We start from the raw sequence: 17,074 nt of genomic DNA, 5'->3' as shown, positions 1-17,074 counted from the left end.
CTGTTAGGTGTAGTTTCCACCACTTTCATTGGAGGAGTATTCAACAATCTAGGCCACCTCTCTGGGAATATTTTCTGCAATACTCAGAGCCTACATTTTTGCTTTGCAGCCTCTTAATTTCTCCCCCAAACCATCCCATCTGCACTGGAATACTTCAGAAAGTTTGTACATATTAGCCTCAATTCCCTGTCTCTGGTACTACTGTCAAATTCAGCAAGCTACAGAAATGATTGGAATTCTTAGCTATCCTTTTACTCTTGAAAAGCTGGGCCTTCACCTCCAATTCCTGGGCCATGTAAGAATGTCAGAGCCTGCCAGGTCTGACAAATCAGATAAGAAAAGATGGCAGCCAGACAGCAGGTATCACGTAGAAGTGAGAAAGGAAATGAACGAGGTCCTATATGTGTTGCTATTTATGGAGCCCTTCACAACAGAGGGGCAGCCCTGTTTAATGTAGTTCTAATCAAAAAGAAAAAAACAAAAGGAAAGGATAAAGACAACAGAAAAAAGTCAAAAGGAAAAAAATAGTTCAGAAAGCTAAACAGGAGAGGAAAGGAGGAAATGAACAGATATTGAAACATCCAAAGTGAAAACAAAAACTGGACAGAAGATGTTAACTGCAAACAAACTTGTCATGAAGTCAGAAAAGTTTAGGACAGCGCTACAATGTTTGGTTCTGGGCTAATACTGCAGGAGTGGTGTTTTCAATTAAACTAATTTTTCTAGAAATAAGCTAAGTAATGGAAAGAGGGAAGGGGAAGTGCCTGCAGGAAGACGGGTTTCATATAGCATCTAACTCATTGCCGCTTCTTTCTGCCGTTCTAATAGCAAACGTAAAGCTGCTTTTTTTCCATGGTAAATGTCATTTTAGTTTAGATGATAGATCCTGTGAAAAGTCAGAGCAGAACTTTAATAATTCATGCTAGCCTGAACTTCTTAACCCTGATTTGAATTTAGCAAAGACTGTCTGTTTTCATACTAATGATAAACGTATGCACGGTTTTTACAGTATTATTTTTGTTTTAAAGAAAGTTGGCTTGTTCTGGAAACCCTATCCGTTTCTTTCCCCAGACTAACAAGATTAAGAGGGAAATATACAAACAAGTGAGTTGCATCTACAGTGTAAAACAGCAAGTGAAAAAGGCAGCCACTGTAATATATTTTTATAATACACCTATGTGAACTAAGCCAATATATCAACATCTCTGTCAAGTAATACAGCTGTTGCATTTCCCCTAAAAAATACTGTTCACAGTAGTGCTGGACTGAGTTTACACAAACTGAAGTCAACTAACTTAGCCACCAAACAGGCATAATGTAGGCAAGCTTTCCTGCAGTGGCCCACCAATATGCTTTGATCTTGATTTGGAGGGACCTTTTTTCAGGGAGAGAAGAATGTCCATAACCATTCATTGGAGCCTCTGCTGAGACAACAAAAGGGCCAATTTTTATGATCACGTGTGTGATATGGACAACTGGTTCCATAAAGACTTCTAAAAATGGAGACAACCTAATAGGGGATCCAGGATATTAAAGAATCATAGAAATGAAGGACTAGGAGGGACCTCAGTACGTCATCTAGTCCAGACCCCTGCACTGAGGCACGAAGAAGCATTATCTAGACCATCCTTGACAGGTGTTTGTCTACCCTGCTGTTAAAAACCTCCAATGATGGAGATTCCACAACCTCCCTATGAAATCTGTTCCCACACTTAACTACCCTGACAATTAGGAAGTTTTTCCTAACGTCTAACCTAAATTTCTCTTGCTGAAGTTTAAGCCCATTACTTCTTGTCCTGTCCTCAGTGAATAAGGAGAACAATTTATCGCTCTCATGTTTATAACAACCTTTTACGGACTTGAAGACTGTTATCACATCTCTCCTCAGTCTTCTTCAGACTAACCCCCCTCCCCTTTTTTTTCCTTCCAATCTTTTTGCATATAGGTCATGTTTTCCAGACTTTTAATAATTTTTGTTGCTTTCTTCTGGACTTTCTCTAATTTCTCCACATCTTTCCAGAAGTATGGTGGCCAGAACTGGATACAATACTCCAACTGAGGCCTTATCACTACTGAGTAGAGTCGAAGAATAACTTCTCATGTCTGGCTTACAAGACCCCTGCTAATACATCCCAGAATGATGTTTGCTTTATTTGCAATAGTATTACATTACTGACTCTCATTTAGTTTGTGATCTTCTATAACCTCCAGATCCCTTCCGGCAGTACTCCTTCCTAGGCAGTCATTTCCCATTTTGTATTTGAGCAATGTATTATTCCTTTCTAGATGTAGTACTTTGCATTTGTCATTATTGAATTTCATCCTATTTATTTCAGACCATTTCTGCAGTTTGTCAAGGTCATTTTGAATTCTAATCCCATTATCAAAAGAGCTTGCAACCCCTCCCAGCATGGTGTTGTCTGCACACTTTATGAATGTACTCTCTATCCCATTATCCAAATCATTTATGAAGATATTGAATAGAACTGGACCCAGGGAAGATCCCTATGGGACCCACTTGATAGGCCCTTCCAGATTGATTGTGAAACAGTGAACTACTCTGAATTTGCTTTTCCAACCAGTGTGCACCCACCTTATAATACATTTGTCCAGGCTATATTTCTCTAGTTTATGAGAAGGTCATGTGAGAGAGCATTAAAAGCTTTACTAAAGTCAAGATATATCACATCTACTGCCTCCCCACTATCCACAAGGCTTGTTACCATGTAAAGAAGGTTATTCAGATGGTTTGACATGATTTATCCTTGATTTATCACCTTATTTTCCTCTAGGTGCTTACAAATTGATTGTTTAATTATTTGCTCCATTATCTTTCTGGGTACCAAAATTAAGCTGACTCTTCTATAATTAGGGCTTTGTGTCCGTCATGGAAGTCATGGCAGTCACGGATTCCATGACTTCTAAGACCTCAGTGACTTCGGTAGCAGTCAGTGTGGCTGACCCCAGGGCCGCCCAAGCAGCTGGCTCCCGCTGTAGTGGCCCCTGGGACGGCCACACCAGCCACTGCTCGGGTGGCCCCCGGGAGTGCCGCGGTCCATGCCCCCCCACCCCGAAGAACCCCCGCAGACGTGCCCCGCCCCCAAGATTTAGTCACAGGTAGTTTTAGTATAAGTCATGGATAGGTCATGGGCCGCAAATTTTTGTTTCTTGCCCGTGACCTGTCCATGACTTACACTAAAAATACCTGTGACAAAACTGTAGCCTTATCTATAATTCCCTCTGTTGTCCATGTTCTCCTTTTTACAGAGAGGTTCTATATTTGCCCTTTTTCAGTTTTCTGGAATCTCTCCTGTCCTCCATGAGTTCTCAAAGATAATCACTAACGGCTCCTATCTCCTCACACAGCTCCTTTAGTATTCTAAAATATAGTTCAACAGACCCTGTTGACTTGAAGACACCTAACCTTTCTAAGTAATTCTTAACTTGTATCAAGATATGGTCCACACTCTGAAAAAGTTTAACAGAAAGATTGTCTTTTGGTTCATCTCTGTCAATTCTAACTCAGAGGCATTTATTTAACATCCTTTTAGAAATTACAGAAACTACCTACCAGTTGGACATACCTAGGGCTTACTATTTAAAAGTACTGAGCACTCACAACTCAAATTAAAGTACACGGGAACAGCTGATGTTTGAAAAATTCAGGCCCCATAAGTATCTCAACCGAGTTGCCCAATCATCAAAACGCTTAAAAGTAGTGGATACTCTTGCAAGTTTTGGCCTTACTTTCTCTATTGCTCAGTTCTCTATTTGCAAAATAGGGACAATACCTCCCTGCCTGAGACAGAGGTTATGATCAATTGATGAATCACTCAGATGCTGTGGTAAAGCAAACCTGAGAAAACTCTGTGAACAAAATTAATTTTAAATTCAATGCAACGTTTGGACAGTATATAGCAAATATGGTAGGAGGTGCACATTGAATAGTGAGGCTAAAAAGCAATACTGAACTGCTGCCTCACTTATGGAGAACTGTCCATCCTGTGCCCTGAATGAGGCAGAAGTCCTATGGAAAAAATTGTATGAACATGTAATTAAAGACTATCAATCCATATGCATTAGGTGCAGAACTAAAGTCGCATGGGCATCCTAATAGTGGCATTTCCTGGCACCTGAATTCTGGACTTTGCAACTTTAACATTCTTTTATACATTTTTTTGTTATATTTTATATACATACATAACCACACCCCACATATATTCTAAATGGAAGGAATTTTTTTTTATCATCATGGTAAGGGCAGGCAAGAAGATTTTGTGCCTAGGCTGTTAAGTGAGAGTGCCATAAATGTATAGACTAAGTATGTGTACAGTAGATAGACAAATTATACTCAGGAGAGCTTTGCTTTGCTTTCTAGTGTACAGGTCTAATATCAGAAATTTACCACAGCCATGATCTCGCTCAAATTCTTCATTTTCCCTTTTAACTCTGCAGTTTCCTCCAATTACAACATACTGCATCTAAAAGTATTCCAGAGTAAGGGGGAGACACTTTGTAATTCTCTCCTCCCTCCTACTTTGTATGCATCACATTTTGTTGTGAACATTTATTTGCATCAAAAAATACATTTATATCTTCACAGAATTCAAAGACAATTACTCTTCTGTTCCTTTTGACAGACCGCACAAAAACTGTTTCTATTTGCAGCACCTACAGCTATTTCCAGCCAACTGTTCTGCTGTGTAAAGCTGTATCCTTCTTCATTACAAGCATAAAAACTAAAAATTGGTGTAACTTTTATTAAAACCAGTGTAGTTCAAAATATGTAAATGCATAACCTGAAGGCACAACATTAAGTCAAAACAAGACATGATGGCTTTCAAGTGCTTATAGTTTCCTACAGGTTGCCAATAAGCAGCAGATTTCCATTACTGCTTTATCCACAGTTGAGAACAAACATCCATGAAGATTAATTACAGGTAGGACCGTCCAAACAGCATGAACTCTCACCTTTATGCTTCCTCCAATGAGATCAGGCGGCTCTTCGTCTGTTTCTAAGGCAACATTGATGGAGGCAAAGGGACGGCTAGCCATCTGTTGCATCTCACGGAGTAGTTGCTAGTGAATAAACACAGAGGTATTAATACACTGTTCCAACATAAAGAATACAAAAATGTTCGACAGATTTTACTGAATATGGAAAGATATAGACTCCAGCATGCAAACGCTTCAAAACAAATTCCTGATGCTTTCACTGGGCATAAAGATGACACAAGGGAACCTGATGAGAACAATTTCTAAATAAAACCAACTGTATAAATATAAACAGGTCTAAGTCACTCCAATGTGAAAATTTTGTATGTCTACACAAATCAGACAGCTGCCAGTGTACTTACCATATTGGTATACCACAAATTAACATTAAACATCCCTGTGTATTATTCTAAACACTCCAAATGCATCTGTGAACAGCAAGCATGGCTTGCAGGAATATGTTTTATTAAAATACATGTTCCTGAATAAATCTTTAGAAGCTCCTAAAACACAAGAGGCATCTTTTATTGTTCTCTTTACAAGTTGAGTTTTAGTGTTATGGCTCTGTCTCAAACATACAATGGCAGTCTCTACATGGCAGACTACAGTTCCAATTTTAGTTTAGCAGTAATACAAAAAGATATCCTTTTTAGCTCCTGTGGTTAAAAGTCCCTTGCACTAATTGCAAATCAAGTGACTGGTAATGAGATGTAGGTGTCAAACATCAATTCCAGCAAGAATGGGAATGATGTGGCACCCTGCCCGTAAATAATCAAATAGCATCAGCCACTTAAAGATCAGCATACTAATGAAATCCCTTTGATTTATATACTGTACTGTATTTAGTATTACACTTCTGTATTACTATTACCTGTCAATCACCTTACTATAACTACTACTTCTGATCCCAAAGCAACTTTGCAGACATATGGAACAGTGATATACTGTATCACTGTTCATTCCTGTCCATGGCTTGGTCATGTCCCTCCAGCTGATGTTCGACCATCTTGTCAGTGGTTGGCCTCTGCGTCTGACTGACTTTGGTTGTATTTGCACTATTTTCATTGGCATCCTATCATCTGTCTTCTGCAGTGTCCGCACCATTGTAATCTTCTGAATTGCAGCCAATCCCATATCCTGATTTCACATCCTACTCTCCTTCTAACTTGTCTTAAAATCATTCCACTATACAACTTATCTTTACTGCCTCCAGCCTTCTCATGTCTGTTCATTTAATACAGGTGCCACCAGAGTAACTCTGTTACTCTATGGTCCTGAATAAAGTAAAGTATAATTTCCAACTGTGAGCTCTTCCATACAGGAGACAACATTGGCTGGGTATGGCAGCAAAGGAAATGTGTAATTTCCTTAACTCCATCGCTACTAGCATGGGTCTGGCCTGGAGCAAACAGGGTTCTGACATTCTAGCTTGGAATGCATGTAATATGTTTAGCCGTTACCTGAAATGCATGACCATTTCCATTTGCTAGGTCTGGCTTGAATACCATGTAAGTCAATCTTGACTTGCTGTATTGTTTTTATAACAAGTACGTTTCAGATGTAATGGCTTACTAGGCCAATCCGTCATATTCAGTTAATAATGATTTAGTTAGCATTGGTCCTGCTTTGAGCAGGGGGTTGGACTAGATGACCTCCTGAGGTCTCTTCCAACCCTAATATTCTATTATTCTAATAGGAATGACATGTCATAGCCTGCCAGGAACAGGTATCTGTTGTTTCACCCTAGTCCTCTTGCCTTCCCAGGTTAATGAGCATGGACTGCTTGGATCTGAAATCAGCTTCCCTTCTCCTGGATACAGTTTGCTCACAGCACATTATTCCATAATATTCAGTGCAACCCTTCTGGGCTTTCCCAAGATGAGCTATGACCATCTTGGAGAAGTATAACTACAACTCTATCAGTACTAAATGTATTCTATACTCAAAAAGCTAGACGACTGAGATGTTGCCAAAGATTGCAAGTTAAAAATACTCCCCACCAAACTTTTAAATGTTCTTACTATTGGTAGGTGAAAAAAAATCAACTAATTATTATTTGCAGGACTCAAGATGTGTTATGCAATTTGCAAACAAATAAGATGAGTCCCTTTCTCAGCCAATCTAAGACGACAATGTCAGGGTGGCAGAAAAGGATCTAACATACCAACAAAGGGAACAAATTTAGGTTTAGCAGAGTCCTTTAGAGCCATAATTTCGGTATTTTCTTTAAACAGTGCACCTCCTTCTGTCCCTCTTCCTCTCTTGTCCAGCTGACTTCTGCTCAACTCATTCATTGCTGACTGAGGTTAAGAACATCCTTGTTCCCCCTCTCTCTTCTACTCTGCCATTTCCACCCACAGACAGGAAGTGGGGAGCGAAAACACTGACTTGGTGAATTTGAAATAGGATATATGGCTTTTCATCTGCAGGTCCCTGGTGTGAATGTAGACAAGGTCAGTAGTGACCAACAATCTCTGCTATCTAGTCTTGTTTCAGTTTGGTGCTTTATGTGAAAAGCTGTTTTACTGTAGTTCCCATGGATCGGTATCCACATCATACAAATCATCATCAGGTTTGGCACTCTTGTTGGCAGTATCAGCTAAGGCACCAAACAGGAGACTAAAAGACCATTCCTCTCATCCCTAGAGTTGAGACACACTGTACTCCTGGGGGAATTCTGCGCCACTGCGCAATGCAGAATTTGTGCACAATTTCACGTTTTTCCTGCAGAACTGGGGCTGCAGAGCTTCTGGGAGCCACTATGGGCCGCTGGATTCTGCAGAGCCCAGCTCTCAGTGAGCAGAATGCCCAGCCCGCGGGGACAGAGGCTGCACGCTCTGGCTGCCTGGTTTGGCAAAGGGTGAGGAAGGGCAGGGCTGCACCACACCATGTTCCCTGGCAGGACAGTAAAGAAGCTGGGGTGGACTGAAGGCTCTGGGGGTGCAGGTGTCTAGGACGTGTGCTGCCCCACGGCTGGGCTCTGGAAGGAGGGGGGTGAGAGTGTCTGGGCTCTGGGGAGACGGGGTGCAGATGTCTGGACTCTGGGGATGCCCATGGCTGGGCATTGGGGGGAGAGGGGTGTGGGTTCCTGGGCTCTGGGGGGAGAGGGTGCAGGTGTCTGGGCTCTGGGGATGCCCAGGCAGGGCATTGGGGGGAGAGGGGTGCGGGTTCCTGGGCTCTGGGGGGAGAGGGTGCAGGTGTCTGGGCTCTGGGGATGCCCATGGCAGAGCATTGGGGGGAGAGGGGTGCGGGTTCCTGGGCTCTGGGGGTGTGCACGGCTGGGCTCTGGGAAAGGGTGGTGTGGATGTCTAGGCTTCGGAGGTACCCTGTGCCTGGGCTCCAGGGTGGGTGAGAGTGTCTGGGCTCTGGGGGGAGGGGAGTATAGGTGTCTGGGCTCTGGGAGCCCCACACAGCCCCCTCCAGTACCCCCAAGTGGAACTGGGTTGTCATAGGGGTTTCTTTAACTCTCTACTCCGGGGGTGGGGTGAGGAGGATCTTTTGTTGTTGTGTGTTTTGTTGATGTGCTTGTTGACAGGTATTTTGAAATAAATTACTGATGTGATTACGTTATGTTATTTTGACAAATAAAATATACAGAATTTTAAAATATTGTCTGCATAATTTTTAATTTTTTGGTGCAGAATTCCCCCAGGATGATGTGGTGAGGCTCAGACCACTATGCCTCTTCTATGGACAGAGGACTTCAATTTGTAGGATTTCAATCCAGCACCTTTCACCAACACAAAATTAAAAAAATAAAATCTTGGTCTGATTTCTAAAAGATTAGCAAAAGCAACAAGCTATACAATAGCACTGATTTGCGATATCACCACAAACAACTTAAAAGGAAATCCTAGAAATCAGATTTTCTGTGCCTATGTTGATCTTTTTGACTACCTGCCAGGCAAACTCCGCAGTGGTAAGGAACCACTCACTGATCTATTAAACCTCCAGAGTTTTAGAACACTTAAATACACTCAGCAGATCGCAAACTAAAGCGAGTGTGAAGCAGATTGTTGAGTAGTCGTTCCCATAATTGTCCCCTTCAGCTATCATAAAGTGCTTTGTATAATGGCTATAAAATCAGAGAACAAGCTGCCCTGAAAAAGATGTCCAAAAGAAGAACGAACTAACTCTTACAAGTAAGTTTAGTTTACTAAGCACAGTGTGGGGTTTAGCAACATCACTCCTGTTGAAATCAACAGAAATGTTATGGGATAAAATCCTGGCAACACTGTGAAAATACAAACAACTTTGAAGTGACATTACTGCCTACATTTTCCGAATTAGACAAGGATTTAGCTCTGCAACTACCATTCATTTCAACAAAGGACTGTACCTCTCAGTATGAGTAATCTGAATATGTGGAATACTGTATAAATGCTGGCTATTATTGCCAGTTATTACAACAGACATCTATTTCAGAATAAAGTCTGGCTCTATCTCAACAACTGTATGGTCATATTTTAAGATGGAAAATCACTTCCTGTGTTTCAAACAGACTGACAGCTCATCTAAGGATAAGGAAGTCCTTTCAAAAGGCAACCCAACAAATATAGCCTGAGTACTTAACCTGCACAGGCTGAAGTTTGGCAGTTCAGCCTGTGTGCATATTTTAATGATATTGCCCTAGTTAAGTATTAAGCTCCCTGATATAAAGACTGGTTGCTTTTCATATTTGTATAGAGTAAATCATGTAACAAAAAATAAGATCCACTATAAAAATGAGTTCTAGAAATAAATATTCCTTAATTAAGACCTTATTTTTCCCCGAGAGACACATTTTGTACACTTAATCTGTGCACATATATCCCTGCTGAATGACTGTCAATGGGGTTGATGTTTTAATGAAGGTTTTGTGTTATAGAGCTAGGGAGATACATTTTGCATGTGTGGTGTGTGTTCTTATCTGGAAAGAGAAAAGAAGATTCTAGTGAAAATGCAAAGTTTGTCAGTGGAAACATGCTATGTGGATATTAGGTTGTGGTAAAGAGATGTCCCATAATTTGGAATTGCCTTGCTTTCAGTGGTTTGCTTTGTGGAATGTCACACAACCCACCTTAATCAACCACTTTTAAACAGTGTTATTTATATAATACATAATTGATAAGGCTGCAGGAGTGTTTTAAATCACTTGTGCCCTGAACGAATACTTTAAGTTAAAATGTACTGTAAGTTCATAATAGGATATAACATATACAGCAGTCTGGAATGGCCAATACTCAGTACCGATGTAACTACATTTTTAAATCAGTGGAACATGTGCAAGTCTAATTCATACTGAGCATCGCAAGCTAAAGAGATTACAGGGCAGTTGGCATGGAAACAGAGCCCCAAGGCTTTGGTACAACAAGAGACTAAGACTATTTGACAGTAACAAAGTGAGCAGAGAGCATGTGGTGGGTAGAAGAGGGTATCAAGAAAGGACAACAATTCGGGGTGCCCCTCACATGGACCCAAGATAGCAAGTTGATGTTGAAGAAACTACACTGTTTCAGACCAGTGGCTCTTTAAAATCTAGTAGCTGTCATTCTCAGAACTGCATATATGTGAACAGACACCCCAGTGGTGGGGGAACCCCACGTTAATATTGATGTGTTACTGATCTGAGAAGAAAGAGCATGAGAGGGAAATTGTTCAGTGTCTTGCAATGGTAGAGTATTGCATGAGAAAGTGAAAAATGTATAGTTATGAATAGAATTCTGGTGCCATTTGTTTTTAATGGAAAGTTTGGCCTATACGTCATGGGTATTGTCCCGTGTTGTATGTTGTGTGTGTCATGTGACTATTTTTTATTATTTTTATTTTGTTGCAACAAAAGTCAATTTTTATATATGTATATATAGTACCACACCATTTTCATATTATGGTTGGGGTATAACCATCATAATATTATTAATACCATTTTTTTTTCAAAGTTCAACAAGGTCTCAGTTATAAATATATGTAATATACTTTTGCCTCAATAAATAATGCAATTGCAAACAAAAATAATTCTCTTTTATTAATCACAGTTTATTTATTTATTTATTTATTTGTTATTCAAAGAAAAAATGTAAGGGGAAACCTCAACATTAAGGTAAAGATAATATTAACAAAATGTCAATTTCTTGTTTAGGTTTTTATAAACTTGTTTGCACTTTTAAACATAGTTATAAGAATGTGATAGCAAAAATATTTAAAAAGAACAATTTATGCATAAAGCTAACCAAACAATTTCAACAGGTTTCCGCACCTTTGGCTCCCAAACACAACAAAGTTTCATGGAAGTTTAATACCGCAAAGTATTTGCATGGACCTGTATTTAAAATTTATTTTGGTTTAATATTATAGCTGGTTTAATTTTATACGCTTTTCTTTTATGTTGTTATGTTAATGGGAAACAGTGGTTGTTAAAGTTTGTGCTTCTAAACAGTTAACAAGAGTGAAATTGGTATCACAAGTAAATTAACTCTAGAAAGCTTGGTAAAAATTATATTGACTCTTTTGCTAACACAATGTTCAGCAGGGGAAAAAATGGGTAATACACCTTCTCACAGAAGATTGGGAACATTTATTTTAGCAGTTAAGCATTACATTTAGCATAAAATATTAGTAATGCACCTCAAATGAAAAGGAATGTCTATACAACAATTGCAAAAGCATACCTTGTGTTATAAAAGACTCGGTCCCTATTACATTCTAAATAAACTAAGTTAAACTTTGTTTTCGGTAACCCAAACTTATGTTAACTAACAAAAGTTGTTTAAGTTGCATCCCACAGACTAAAGACACCAGAAAGTACTGTTGGTGTCACTAGGCATAACCCTAGGTAACTGGGTGTGTGTGTGTGTGTGGAAGACCACGAGTGTCGATGAAGCCCCCCTGCTCTAGGCCTAAGTAAACCAAGGCCCCCCCATGATGAACTTTAACCAACCTAAGTGGCTGCAAAACAGAACGTGTAACAGTTCAGTTATCAGTTGCAACACAGTTCAAACACGGTCTCAAGATAACTGCATAAGAAAAAATCACTAACGAGCTGCAGCTGCCAAGGTTGATGTAACTGCTACAGGGGGAAGGAGAGGGGGGAGGAAGGAGGGGGGGAAATCAGCTTGGGCATCAAAAAAGGGAAACTGCTTGTATCAGTGTGCTTGATTTGAGACGTGTTAGCCTCCTTGCACCCGCTTTGAGATCTCAAATAAACTTTGTCTGCTTCTCCACCCTGGTGTGTTCATTGGCGCGAAGCACACCGGGCAACGAACCCTGCTGTTGCCCCCTCGGGCCCTCTGTGCCGGCAAAAGTTCTTGGCGCCCAATGTGGTGCTCGAGGCTGAAATTTAGCCTTGCCCGGATCCCTCCTGGCAGCCGACGGATTGCGGCGACGACCGACGCCCAGTGCACACCGGTGATTTCATCGGGGGCCTCGGCAGAGACGCGGTTTGATTGACCCCGGAGGGCACAACGGTGCAATGCGCTCGGATAGCGGAGAAGTAGTTGCGGGCGACGGTGTGGAACCGGTCTCTTGGATAAGGTAGGAACAGTCCAGTGGTCTGGACTTTTGCCTGTTAAGACCTGGGGACGCCCAGTGTCTCCGTATCCCTAGAGTATGGGGCAGGGACAGAGTACGGCACGCAGGGCAAGGTGTACGCCCTTAGAATGCATTCTAGCAAATTGGAAAGTGTTTGGATCGGATCCGATGACTAAGAGTAAGCTAAAAAGGTTCTGTACAGTAGACTGGCCTCAATATCAGCTAGAGAGCCAGGAAAGGTGGCCACCGGAAGGATCACTTAATTATAACACGATCCTTCAATTACTCCTGTTTTGTCAGCGAACGGGTAAATGGAATGAACATCTGTATGCACAATTTTTTTTATGGCTTTACGAAATAGAACAGATATTTTGCAAAAGTGTATAAAAAGCTTGTGAAACTTGTGTGCAGCAGAGTTCTTTCTACCTGAGTACAGAATTCTCCTTTTTTCTGCAGAATAAAGCAATCTTTGCCTTATCCCTGTCAGGCTGTTATTGGTTCTCAGCTAGGCAGACCCGATATTTCGGTAACAGTTTCTGGCGACTCCAGCCGGGACTCTCCTAGCTCGGACATTGGACTCCGGACAGCTGTAGCAAACTGGGAACAGCACCAACGGGGTGTTTGGCCCCTCTTTCACTGTTTCACCGCGGCCCCTGGGGTTCGTGTTCCGATAAGGTGAGCCCTAATAGGATAAGGAAACACTATCTGGTTCTGGTTTTCTATCTGGGTTCTGGTTCTGTTCTGTTTAACCGGTTACTGTAGTTTTTCTGCACTGGGCGTTGTGTGTTTTTCATTTGGGCGTTAGGTGTGTGGGCGGAACTGAGCCTCTCGTTTGTAATTCCTCAGGGTGGAAGCCATTGCGTGCGATGAAGCTCTGAGGTCTAATTGAGATCCTTCTGTCCTGTCCCCTGTAGCGGACAGTGTAATAGAAGTAGGAAAACCTGGATTAGACCGTAATTCCCTCTGATCTCTTTGTAATTCTCTTTTCTGGTTGAGTGTTAGAAGACAGATGGGTGGGTCTCTGGATAAACCCTCTAAGGATAGCCCTTTGGATTATATGTTAAGTAAATGGCCTTTACCCGGTGTTCAGAAAGGAATGTATAGGCTGAAAGCCATTTGACTGTTCTGTGTTGCAGGAGGCTACTGTGGAAAATTTCTGGTGTCTCCACCTCCCATGCCTTTTTGCTAGCTCCGGATTCCCCAGTTAATCTGTTGGGCAGAGATCTGTTGTGTAAACTGCGTGCTCAGATTTTCTTTTCAGATGGTAAAATCATCCTTCGACTGCCTCAAAACCAACTCCCCCAGCTGTGTGCTGTTCTGACCCAGACTTCAGAGGACTCGATCCTGCCTGCGGGCCTGACCCTACCCGAGCGACTCAGACAGGAGTATTCCGCTAGATCAAGACAGCTGTGGATAGCTTTGGATTCAGAAGCAAACCAGAAAGCAACTGTATTAATGCAAATTATCTAACTGATAAGGTAGAAACCACTGAAACCCCTGGGCTGCCTATGAAACAAATACAAGAAAAGTAAAAATCAACAAACGAATGGCAGCAAACAACATGAAGGCAAGGAGAAACAAATTGGTTAAAAAAAATTGTTACACAGTAACTACAAATTAGTACTGGTCACAATTTGGGATCAGTAACACTGCATCCTAACTGAGGCACATGTTATTTAAAACAATTTTGTTCCGTGTCTGGGTACCAATACTAAATCCTGACACAGCAATATCTGAGAAATTGGTTACTGTCCATTCAGTAGCTTTTCTAAAAACAACATCCATAAAAACAACTGGATCTACGTCAACTACTGGTGTATCACAAAGCAATGCAATCCACAGAACAGAGAAGCTAGCAATTCCTGTTTCCTGCCCAGCAAAGCTTGCCAGAGATGACAACCAGCAGTAAGGATAACCTATAACGTAAATGGGCAGTACTGTGTAGTAATTAATTACAAGACATTTATATATAAAGGTCTCCTTTGTAGTGTCACTACTCCTAATTTCTGTTTTACTCCTCATATACATAATACTGTGGAACACTAACAATGCCTATGGTAGGAGCAGGATTTTATAATTCTACTATGAGAATTAATTTATGATTTAATTTCATCCTGCCAGCTACCCTTTTTGAATAGCAGAAAGGAATGGCCCTCCAGGACAGTGGTAGAAATGCATCTGACAGACTGCCAGTGTCTGTACTGACCCTGGGCAGGGACAGACCAGAACAATCCTTATGACTGATTACGGTCACTCTTTCGTTTTGGGATAAGTTATAATGTCTACTATGGTTTCCTATATGTATTAAAAATTAGGCACTCTAGTTAAACATACATTTCTTTGTTTTAAGGTTTAGTAAGTAAGAGATGGGATCTTGTATTGTGTCTTTGTTAAGGAGATTAGAGGATCCTTGAAGGCCTGGGCCCCAATGTGAATTGCTTGATTATAAGATTTAGGAAGGCTTAATTTACAATGTCTTTTGCTCAATATAAAATGCGGTTGTTTGTAGTCTCAAAGGTCTCTGTAAAAGACTGTTGGTGTGGAGGAGGAATGCGTGCATCAGGAAAAGATAAGGTGTGAAGGCCATTGTTATAATCAGATGGTCAAGGAAGGAGTGAAGAGACTTGACACCAGAGAACCATCAACGCGCATCCATAATGAAGAAAGGGCAGATTGATGAGCCTGAGGTAAGGCTGGCACCCCTAAAGACAGGACAATTGATTAAATCGAAACCAGGACAGGATGCCCCTCTCGGAGGTGTATTGGAATGTTTACATAAAAAAAGATAACACCAATTAAGAAATAACCGGTCAGAAACTGACACACAAAATCCATTGGGACTTTGGGTTCGTCTTGCCACACTCCAGGAGCATCGGATTGCGACCAACAGAACCCTGCTCCCCTCTGTGACCAATCTGGCTGGCCACTAGATAGTTACCAGTCCAGAGTCTGGATCAATAAACATCAACTGGCAGGAGAGAGAGAGAGAGAGAGAGAGAGAGTGTGTGTGTGTGTGTGTGTGTAACTGAAAGGCATATGCTAACTGCTGTATTCTCAATAAATGCAGCGTTTTTGCCTTCTTCCCTATAAAGATCCCATGTGCTTCTCATAAGTATAACACTATCACAGTATTTCAAAACACTCAGGCTACTACTAATGAAGATACAGGTGATAACTGCAATTTCCCTTTTAGGAATGTGTTTCTATCTGTGGCACCAAAGTAAAAGGGCCAGAGTACAACACCAGACTGGAAAAACATGGTTATGCTTGGATATAAGGTAGTGTCATATGTACACATACATATATACCTATATATGCTACAAATATATACGCCATGTCCATATTATTCAAATACATTAATTATTTGGGGGTGTCTCTAAGGATCGATCATAATACTACATTCCTCAGTCATGGTCCCGGGCCTACCATTCCCAGGCCCACCATAAGGGACTAAAAAAATAATTGGATAATAAAATCTGTCTATCAGTCATATGAGGGATTGTGCAGACTAAAAAGACAGAGGCATGAGTGTATGGATGGTGAAATAAGGTAACCACATAACAGTGTTTAGCCCACTGGGTTATCTTTAGTCCATGCATTATGCTTTTCTGGGATGATGGCTAAACATCCTCCCCACAAAAAGACAAAAAGTGGGGAAATATAAACCCTTGGTATCAGAGGCCCAGTATGAGGCCTGAACTAAAGTAATGGTCAAGACTTTGCTAACATAAAGCAAAATTAAACTGTGAGACAGAGGCAGGCCCTGCTCACAAAAGTTGGCAAGCAGAAGGCTGCTAATTGCACATATACACTTATCTAAAAGGTATCAAGTACTAACAGGATGAACTTGTGCCCAGATGGCACAAGAATATTCTCCACATTGATAATGAGGAACAGGCTGACCCATTCTAAAGACAGGGTCAAAAAGATAATATGATGGATAGAGTTGTTTGTCCGAACCAGCATGTACCAGGAGAGAGGCAGCACCCTAGCATGTAGAGGGGTTGTACTTCAATGCATCAGGAGTGATGTGCAAGTTGTTTGTACATGTGTACAAGAATGCACCTCTGAGTGGTTGATTTTGTCTGGCACAGGGGGCAATGGAGAGTCCTGCCACTGACTGAGCTGCGTCCATTGTCAGGGGGCACAAATTCGTAGTATGTCCTGTAGAGTCCGCTGGAAACTATTACTGTGTTTCGTTTGACAACAAACCTGTCCAGATGCCTTCGCATCTTATCGGAGTCTGTGGTCACTGGGGGTTCTCTCAGGGTCTGCTGGGTCAGCTATCTGCGCAGAGCCGGGGCAGCACACAGAGGGAACACACGCACGCAGCCGACTGTTATCAACATTGGATAGAGCAGAGCACCACACTGGTGACGTCTGATGACAAATGCTTGAAAGGAAAGGTATTTTGTTAATAGATTCCTTGCGGGCCATTGACTGACATTCTGTCTTGGAAAAAGTTCTGTAGGTTGGCGGTCTTATTTTTGTGTTATGTTCTTTTGGTGGTGGTTGGCTGTGGTTCTTTTTTTCTTGGCATGTGTGGTACTTCTTTCCCTGGCTAATCCCAGGG

The 17,074-nt window shown here is 41.3% G+C and overlaps 1 protein-coding gene and 1 long non-coding RNA gene across 2 annotated transcripts in view; one reads left to right on the top strand and one right to left on the bottom strand.

Annotated features, from left to right (window-relative positions):
* ATRN (attractin) overlaps positions 1–17,074 on the bottom strand; it is a 259,935-nt gene that overhangs the window by 19,653 nt on the left and 223,208 nt on the right. The window contains exon 27 of the mRNA XM_045019462.1: positions 4,972–5,079. Within this exon, the coding sequence (XP_044875397.1) occupies positions 4,972–5,079 (108 nt within the window). The remainder of the gene's footprint in view (positions 1–4,971; positions 5,080–17,074) is intronic.
* On the top strand, positions 12,389–13,763 carry LOC123371678. Its single transcript, XR_006579900.1, has 3 exons — positions 12,389–12,504; positions 12,989–13,176; positions 13,638–13,763. It is a non-coding gene; the product is annotated as an uncharacterized LOC123371678 (long non-coding RNA).

Source organism: Mauremys mutica, chromosome 5, assembly GCF_020497125.1.
Source record: "Mauremys mutica isolate MM-2020 ecotype Southern chromosome 5, ASM2049712v1, whole genome shotgun sequence".
In the NCBI taxonomy this organism is placed as follows: Eukaryota; Metazoa; Chordata; order Testudines; family Geoemydidae; genus Mauremys; species Mauremys mutica.
This window is presented reverse-complemented; position numbering and strand designations above follow the sequence as displayed.